General features: G+C 44.5%; 1 protein-coding gene across 1 annotated transcript; it reads right to left on the bottom strand.

Annotated features, from left to right (window-relative positions):
* Positions 1-7,390: 7,390 nt before the first annotated feature.
* LOC310888964 (mitochondrial nicotinamide adenine dinucleotide transporter SLC25A51-like) lies at positions 7,391-8,259 on the bottom strand (the record flags this gene model as incomplete). The annotated part of the gene is given in 4 exon segments (XM_083852675.1): positions 7,391-7,634; positions 7,636-7,851; positions 7,853-8,061; positions 8,065-8,259. Coding segments are annotated over 4 exon segments (864 nt in total).
* Positions 8,260-9,928: the final 1,669 nt, after the last annotated feature.

Genomic DNA, 9,928 nt, shown 5'->3' with positions numbered 1-9,928 from the left:
GTTGAACACGAGCTAGCAATATAGCCTTGCAGCAAAGAAGGCTAATTGTATCCTGGGCTGCATTAGGTGAAGTATTGCCAACAGGTCAAGGTAGGTGATCCTTCCCCTCTACTCAGCTCTAGTGAGGCCACACCTGGCATCCTGTGTCCAGTTCTGGGCTCCCCAGTACAAGAGAGACATGGACATACTGGATAGAGTCCAGTGCAGGGCCATGAAAATGACTAAGGGACTGGAATCTCTCTTGTATGAGGAGAGGCTGAGAGAACTGGGGTATGTGTGTGTCTCAAAACAAAGAGTTAGATATATCAACAGCTCTAAGGGTTTATACAGACTCAGCATAAACCACAACTTCCACAAATTATTTTAACCACCATTTAACTCACTTGCGCCATCCATCCAAAAACTGAATGCATGTGTACCACCTTCATGTTACCTACAATACTAAGCAACAGGCACTCTTGGGACTTTTATTTCACATCTGAGAAATAAAGCAAAGCAACAGCTAGTGACTTCCAGCGCCTGACACTCAAGTTTGCAACAGTACATTTGCAATATCTCCTTAATGTGGTTTTATGCATAGTTTAACATGCACAACTTTTCTCCTCAGTGTCAGAGAGAATTAGTTACCACTTGCCTAGGAATCAGAGGAAAACTACACTGCTGAATTTGCTCCTGATAGCACAAACTGTCCAATGAAGAGCAAGAGATTTCTATCTGGCTCAGGAAGCTTCCAATGTTTTATCACCATCTGGTAAGTACTGCAAATAGATACTCCAACCTGCTGTGAGACCAACTTGCTAGTAAAAAACAGCAGTACAGTCTGCTAGCCACAAAGAACATGTTTAAGGGAATTCACAAAAAGATTTTTTTATTTTTTATTTTTTTATTAAAAGGACACTGCTGTCTGAAGCAACCAAAGCTATCTGATATCAGGGTGCATGCCCATCCACTTATGATTTTTGTCTTCTAGATCACTTATCTCCAACCCTGTTGTGCACCACCTCTCAGTCATGGTATCACACTTGAAAGCATGACATACATTAAGAGCCTAAAACATTTAACTCCTGCATTCTGATAGGCCTTGACAATTAAGGTGTTTCCTGTTGAAACTTCAAATAGAACATAAGACAGACACTGAACACTGGTACTTGCTAATTTTCGGCCACTACCTTTATTACTTGAGCTTCAAAATCAGTATTATAGTCTTTATATGAGTTAGTCTCTAGCAAGATCCAACGTGTTTTTCTAGTCTGTTATATGAAAGCACAATATTTGCTAGGCATTAGTAGAAAACTGGAGGTGAAGTTCTTAGATTCCATTCTTGAATTCAGGACTTCTTAAATAACAAATATCACTTGTGCCACCTGCACAGAAACTACATTAGTTTTCAACATGAGTTTTAACTTCCAAGCTGCATCCACATAATGGATTCAAACAAATAAGACTGCATTACATTTGCGACTTACCATGATTATTTGCTTTTGAACTTCTTAGAAAGTGTTCTAGTTTAACCTGATAGGCAGCTAAGCACCACACAGCCATTCACTTCACCACCACCACCCACACACAATGGGATGAGGGAGAGAAAGGGGGGGGGGGGGGGGGGAGTTTTTTTAAAAATGTGTGAATTGATATAAAGACAATACAATAGGACAGAAAAGGAAGAGAAATAATAATAATGATGATGATAAGAAATTATACAAAGCAAGTAATGCACCATGTAATTGCTCACCACCTGCTGACCGATGCCCATTTCATCCCCAAGCAGCAGCCCCCACTCACCCCATCCCAGCCAACCACCCCAGTTTTATTGTTCAGCATGACATCATATGGTATAAAATATCCCTTTAGCCAATTTGGGTCAGCTGTCCTGGTTGTGTCCCCTCCCAGCTTCTTGTGCACCCCCAGCCTCTTTGCTGGCAGGGTAGCACAAAAAGCTAAAAAATCTTCGACTCTGTGTAATGAAAAAAATAACTCCCTCCCAGCCAAAACCAGGACACAAACTCATTTAAATTTAAGGTAATTTCAAAAATTTATCTTCTGATCATGTGACTCAAAGCATTAAAAGCTTGTTATAAAATCATTATACCAATCTATTATACAGTTCCAGACATTTTAATGTATACCGAAGAATAGAGAGATCAAACATTTTTTAAACCATGTTTTTTAGCAGTTACACAAAAGCTTTAAGTCAACGTACATTCTAATAATTGAATTCCTTCTGAACTATTTCAAATAGATGAAAGGAAAATTTAAGTGTTTTTTCCTCAGTTTGTGAGAAACAAAGTTGTGTTTTTGCAGTAGAGAACTAATTTTCTGTATTCCAAGGTAGTTGTGTAGTCACAATAAGGAGAAATGCTAAGTAGATAAGTGGACAGTAGAAGGCCTCACTGCTCCAAAATAAGGTGGAAGCTTGAGAAAAAGAGGATGAGCAGTGTGGGAACAGTAAAACAAAGATCACAAGTTCTCAAAACATAAGAAAGGAGAAATTAAAGGGTTGAAAAAAAGAAAAATTGTACATATATGATATAGAGGAGCGTCGAGTAGCTTGTGAACCTGTAGTACTCAGCCAATGAGGAAACAGGGGAGGTGATCAGTTGTCGGGTAATAGGGAATAAAAGGTTATGATTTGTTTGCTATAATGCGCTCCTAATTGACAGGACGCCCGCCATTGCAATCGCAAATAAAATAGCTTCACAGAAGATCCTGTCTGAAGAAAATTGAGATTTTTCTCACAGCACCATACCAGCTACTAGGAGGAAAATTAACTCTATCCTAACCGAAACCAGGACAGTCTTTCAACAAGAAAAAGCACTTTTAAAGCTTGAAATAAAATTAGTGTTTCACTCCTTCCACCTTTCCCTTCAAGGAACACACATACCAATCCCACTTTGTACTGAGTCAGATTACAATGAAGTTAAATATCCAGAGCTACTATTACGTTGCTGAATGAGAAGATGTTCATGTTAAAGTTGAGCAGTAAAACGGTTGGCAAAATAGTTTGTGTAGGCTCAGTTTAAACTTGAGATTCAGAAAGTCATCCTCATCAGAAATTGGTAGCTTCTATTTAAACCTATTTAAAGCTTCTATTTAAAGATAATTTAGAACCCCAAGAAATTTGGAAGTTTACTTTCTTAACCCTTTGTAGCGTTTCAAGCAAGAGAAGTAGCTTTCATTGGCCCCTTCTTGACTTTCATATTATACAATGTGCACAGTGAAAGATTTGATCACTTAGGAGTGATAATAAATGTTGAAAATGATAGAGTAAGCTACTAGAGCAATATATAAATATATATATATTTTAGTTTGAATTTATGTAGCTATTCCACTTGTGGCTAAATTCGTCCACGAGCATATAAATATTTAACTTGTTTAGAAGTACATTCAATTGCATCAAGATTTAGATGTATTCTGAGGGAACTGGGGTGGTTTAGTCTGGAGAAGAGGAGGCTCAGGGGAGACCTTATTGCTCTCTACTACTATCTGAAAGGAAGTTGTGGGGAGCTAGGGGTCGGCCTCTTCTCACAGGTAACTAGTGATAGGACTAGAGGGAATGCCCTCAAGTTGCGCCAGGGAAGGTTTAGGTTGGAAATTAAGAGACATTTCTTCTCAGAAAGAGTAGTCAGGCATTGGAATGTGTTGCCCAGCGAGGTGGTGGAGTCACTGTCCCTGGGGGTATTTAAGGAAAGGTTGGACCTGGTGCTTAGGGAGATGGTTTAGTGGGTGATATCGGGTGGTAGGGTGATGGTTGGACTAGATGATCGTGGAGGCCTTTTCCAAAATTAATGATTCTATGATTCTATGATTGACATTCACCCCGTAAATACTGAAGGCTGTTAATAAGACTAATTACCTTTTACCCTAAGCAGCCACTAACAGTATCACACATCTCTACTTAAATATAACTGCTGCTTTGAATTCTGTATTGGGTTTGTATGGCAAGGTTTTGGTAGCGAGGGGCTGTAGGGGTGGCCTCTGTGAGAAGAATCCAGAAGCTGCCCCATGTTAGATAAGACTCAGCTGGCTCCAAAGGGACCTGCCTCTGGACAGAGCCAAGCCAATAAGCGCTGTTGTTTGCACCTCTGTGAGAGCATATTTAAGAAAGGAAAACAAACAAACAAACAAAAACAACAACAACAAAAAAAAAGCCCTGCTGTGCTACAGCAGCTGTGAGAGCGAGGAGTGAGAAACAGCCTTGCAGACACCAAGGTCAGGGAAGAAGGAGGGGGAGGAGTGTACTGTGTCTGGCTGGGATGTTAACTTTCCCTGCAGCAGCCCATACAGTGCTGTGCTCTGCACTCGTAGCTAAAACAGCACTGGTATCACACCAGTGTTGTGTCTGCTGCTGAGCAGTGCTGGCACAGCATCAGGACTCTCCCTAACCCCCCTAGGGGTGGGCAAATATGTGAGAAAAGAAACATCACCAGGGCAGCTGACCTAAACCAACCAAAGGGATATTCCATACCATATGATGTCACACTCAGCAATAAAAGGTGGAAAAAGGAGGAAGAGGGGAGGGGTGGGCTCTCGTTGTGAAAACGTCTGTCCTCCTCCCGAACACCGGCTACATGCGTTGAGGCCCTGCTTCAAGGACGTGGTCAAGCATCGCTCATTTGTGGGAAGTAGAGAGTAATTTCTTTCCTCTGCACTTCCACATAGCCTTTGCTTGTTTTGCTTGGTTTTCCCTTTCCCCTCTCCCTTTTCCCCTTTCCTTTTCCCCCTTTAGTTAAATTGTTAATTGTTTAGTTAAATTGTTTAAATTGTTTAATTAATAATAATCTTTCCTTAATAATTATTTTTTTCCTTTAATTAAATCATCCTTATCTCAACCCGTGAGTTGTTCTTTCCTTTACTTCTTCCCCTCCTCATCTAAGGAGGGGGAGGGAGAGAGCGGTTGTGGTGTTCAGCTGCCTAGCACGGTAAAACCACCACAAGAAGGTTCTCCAGGAGCCAGAGCCGAAGTTCCCCTGTGGCCTGTGGAGAGGACCATGGTGGAGCAGGTTGTCCCCCTGCATCCCATGGTGTGCTACAGTGGAGCACATTTCCACGCCCATGGAGGAGACCACGGTGGAGCAGGTGGATCTGACCTAAAGGAGGCTGTGGCCTCTGGAGAACCCCTGCCGGAGCATACTCTGTCCTGGACCTGTAGCTCGTGGAGAGGCGCCCATGCAGGAGCAGGTGACATGGCAGAAGCTGCTAACCGTGGGGGACCCATGTTGGAGCAGTCTGTTCCTGAAGGATGGACCCTGTGGTACATATTGGAGCAGTTCTTGAAGAGCTGCTCTTTGTGGGTATAGTGGATTTACATGGCAAGGTTTTCGTGGTGGTGGTGGGGCATAGGGGTGGCTTCTGCGAGAAGAATCCAGAAGCTGCCCCATGTTAGATAAGGGCCCTGCTGCTGGCCAGAGCCAGGCCAATAAGCGATATTGTTTGAGCCTCTGTGACAGCATATTTAAGACAGGGGAAAAAAATGCTGGGAACAGCAGCTGGGAGAGAGAGAGGAGTGGAAACATCCTTGCAGGTGCCAAGGTCAGTGAAGAAGGAGAGGGAGAGGTACTCCAGGAGCCAGAGCCGAAGTTCCCCTGCGGCCTGTGGAGAGGACCATGGTGGAGCAGGTTGACCCCCCCTGCATCCCATGGTGTGCTATGGTGGAGCACATTTCCATGCTGCAGCCCATGGAGGAGACCACAGTGGAGCAGGTGGACCTGCACCGATGGAGACTGCGGCCTGTGGAGGACCCCCACCGGAGAAGATTCTGGGCCGGACCTGTAGCTCGTGGAGCTATAGGACAACGCAGGAGCAGGTGACCTGGCAGGAGCTGCCGCGCGTGGGGGACTCAGGTTGGAGCAGGTTGCTCCTGAGGGATGGACCCTATGGTACGGACCCATATCTGGAGCAGTTCTTGAAGAGCTGCTGCCTGCGGGAAGCCCACGCCGGATCAGTTCACCAAGGACTGCATCCCATGGGAGGGACCCCATGTTGGAGCAGGGGAAGAGAGTGACCGAGAAGGAGTGGCGGAGACGAAGTGCTATAGATTGACCGCAACCCCCATTCCCCTGTTCTTCTGCGCCGCTCGGGGGGAGGAGGTGTAAGAGGGCGGATGGGGGGAGGCGTTTTTGGTTTCTTTCCTTTGTTTCTCACCTCTCTAGCTTGTTAGTAATAGGCAATAAATCTTACTATCTCCCTACTCTGAGTCTGGTTTGCCTGTCACGGTAATTGCTAAGTGATCTCCCCGTCCTTATCTCAATCCTTGAGCCCTTTGCATCATGGGTTGATGATTTGGTGAAGGGCCTAGAGGGGAAGACATATGAGGAGCAGCTGAGGTCACTGGGCCTGTTCAGCCTGGAGAAGAGGAGGCTGAGGGGGGACCTCATCGCAGTCTACAACTTCCTCGCGAGGGGGTGTGGAGAGGCAGGTGACCTATTCTCCGTAATCACCAGTAATAGGACCTGCGGGAACAGTGTTAAGCTGAGGCAGGGGAAGTTTAGGCTGGACATCAGGAAGAGGTTCTTCACCGAGAGGGTGGTCACACACTGGAACAGGCTCCCCCGGGAAGTAGTCACTGCACCAAGCCTGTCTGAATTTAAGAAGAGATTGGACTGTGCACTTAGTCACATGGTCTAAACTTTTGGGTAGACCTGTGTGGTGCCAGGAGTTGGACTTGATGATCCTTATGGGTCCCTTCCAACTCGGGATATTCTATGATTCTATGATCATATTTTCTCCCCCTTTCCCTTTGAGGAGGGGGAGTGAGAGAGTGGCTGTGGTTGAGCTCGGCTGCCCACCCAAGTAAAACCACCACAGTGGGAAGCCCACGCAGGATCAGTTTTGGAAGGATGGCATCCCATGTGAGGGACCCCACATTGGAGCAGGGGAAGAGAGTGACTGTGAAGGGGCGGCAGAGATGAAGTGCTATAGACCTGTCGATTGACCACAACCCCCATTCCCCCATTCCCCTGTGCTGCTTGGGGGGAAGAGGTAGAAGCGGGTGGATGGGGGAAAGTTTTTGTTTGTTTGTTTGTTTTTCCTTTGTTTCTCACTGCTCTAGCTTGTTAGTAATAGGTAATAAATTTTATTAATCTCCCTGTGCTGAGTCTTTTTTGCCCGTGACGATTATTGTTGAGTGATCGCCCTGTCCTTATCTCAACCCTTGAGCCCTTTCCATTGTATTTTCTCCCCCTTTCCCTTTGAGAAGGGGGAGTGAGAGAGTGGTTGTGGTGGAGCTCAGCTGCCCAGCTGGGTAAAACCACTACAAATTCTCTCCAAACTTCATGGTACTCCGTGTTATTCATGAAAAGTTCCATAAATTATTCTGTTCCTAGAGACTAAGTGACCTCAAATATGCTAATACCCCAGTGAATAGAGGGTCTTCAAAGGAAGTTAACATTTTTTATAATAGCTTTAGCAAGAATTCATATGTTGCATTGATCATGCCCCATGACAGGACAGAACGATGGTAATTCAGATGGGCTCCTCTGAAAAGATGCATCAATTTTCTATCACGTTCTAGCCAGATCATCAGAAAAACTTTTGAAAAAGACTGAAATTCACCACCAATTTGAGATTGCATGTGAGCTTCTACAACGTTCATTGGGAAAAATAAGAATCCCAGCATGGCACCCAACAGCACTCCACAGATAGTCGTTGACCAAATGAGTGCTATAAGAAGTTGCTTCAGGCAGACATTGTTTGATAGGTCCTCGTAGGCCAAAGAAGAGCATATTACTGCTTCCATTCTGGAGCAGAATGGGCACCAAACCCTGATAATATTCTTTAATCCCATAGACTTTTAGTACCTTGAAAGCCTGGTAAGTGTTTGTAAATTTCTCATGATGTTTGTAGTCCTGAAGCAGTCTGGACTCGTTCAAAAGGTGTAAGAAGGGCTTCTGTGGTCCCTGCAAGCACTGCTGCCATGCTACAAGTTAGGAGTTCGGGTGCACTTGTGTGACTGTGGAGCAAGGAGGAGAAATCTTCATACAAGCCAAACATTAGAGCCAGGGTGGTCGTTTTTTGCATTAATGGAGGAAGGATTCCACGACAGAGATTTTGAATTCCATCTTTCTACAGCTGATGTACTGCATCCTTTGTTTTCAAGCCATACAACTGTTGTCGAAAGAGGACCTTCTGGATAGGGAAGGTGACTGCTATATTGGTGAAGGCTGCACAACAGCCACAAAGATAATGTATACCAGACCTACCCTTTATGTAATGGCTGAAATCTTGCTTTGAATTTGTTGGGACACAGCCTTGTGAATCCATCTTTCTTTTGCCCCTTAAGATATAGCTTAGATCTCTTTTCCTATGTCAAAAAAAAAAAAGAAAGAAAAAAGAAAAGAATGTGAACAAAACTGCATGTGACAGATATTTCAGCTCACAAACATATGTGCACACTGCTCAATATTTTACATCCTGAAGAAACTTCATCAAATTCAGTGGAACAGTATGCCAAATGCTGCATCTGACGGATGATGCAAAATACACGATTTCCTACACCAGATCCAAGGATATGAAAAATTAGCCATTTTTTTCCTCCATGTATGTTTTGTTGATTAAAAACAAACTAAATGAAAACAAATTGACATTTGTCTGTCAGAGCCTGTCTCTGTCTTCATAGCGTCCTCATAGGTACAGGGGGGGCTGCTCTTAGATGCTCCTACAGCCTTCTTTCCTCTAGGCTGAACAAGCACAGTTCCCTCAGCCTCTCCTCATAGTGTGACTACTCCAGCCCTCTGACCATCTTAGTGGCTCTCTGCTGAATTTAATCCACTTTATCAATGACTTCCTTGTATTGTGGTGCCCAAAATTTGACACAGCATTCTAGATGTGATCTAATGAGCACTAAGTAAAGGAGGAAATGATGGAAACCTGGAAACTTGTCACCTGGAAACTTCCCTCAGTCTACTGGCAATGCTCCTGGTAATACATCCCAGGATGCTGCTAACCACCTTCGCTGCCAGGGCACAGTGCTGGCTCATATTCAGCTTGTTGTTATTCAAGACTCCTGAGTCCTTTTCAGCAGAACTGTTCCCCAGACAGTCCCCAGATGGTATTGGTGCCAGGGGTTCTTCTTCCCTAGGTGCAGGACTTGGCATTTGTCCTGGGTGAATTGCATGAAGTTCTTGTCAGCCCATTCCTCCAGCTTTGTCTAGGTCTCTTTGAATGGCAGCCCTGCCCTTGAGTGTATTTACTTCATCCTCCCAACTCCTGCAGACTTGATGATAGCAAGATACATCACCTTCTCCAGGTGTTTGATAAAGATTTTTTAAAGGACAGGTCCCAGGATAGAGCCATGCAGAACCCCACTTGTCACAGGCATCCAGGCAGTCTACAGCCCATTAACCACCACTCTCAGAGCTCAATCACCCAACTATTTTTTTAACCCATCTAGTTGTCCACCCATGCAGACCATACCATCCCAATTTGGATACAATAATATTGTGGGATATGGTATTGAAAATCCTGATAAAGTCAGGGTAAATTACATCCAGTGCTCTCCCCTGCTGTGGTTTAACCCGGCCGGCAGCTAAGCACCACACAGCCATTCACTCACCCTCCCCCCTCCCTCTCTGGGATGGGGGAGAGAAACGGGAAAGTGAAGCCGGTGAGTTGAGATAAAGACAGTTTATTAAGACAGGAATATAATAATATAAGGAATATAAGGAATATAATAATAACAATAATAATAATAATAGTGATAATGATAATAGTATTAATAATAATAATGTGTAAGAAAACAAGTGATGCACAATGCAATTGCTCACCACCCGCTGACCGATGCCCAGCCTATCCCCGAGCAGCCGGCCCCCCACCCCGGCCAGGCACCCATATTAATTGTTCAGTATGACGTCAGATGGTATGGAATACCCCTTTGGCCAGTTTGGGTCAGCTGTCCTGGGTCTGTCCCCTCCCAGTTCCTGCTGCACCCCTA

This window comes from Anser anser, assembly GCF_964211835.1.
Source record: "Anser anser genome assembly, contig: SUPER_W_unloc_8, whole genome shotgun sequence".
Taxonomy (NCBI): domain Eukaryota; kingdom Metazoa; phylum Chordata; class Aves; order Anseriformes; family Anatidae; genus Anser; species Anser anser.
The sequence above is the reverse complement of the archived record's forward strand: the minus strand, read 5'-3'. Positions and strand labels throughout refer to the sequence as shown.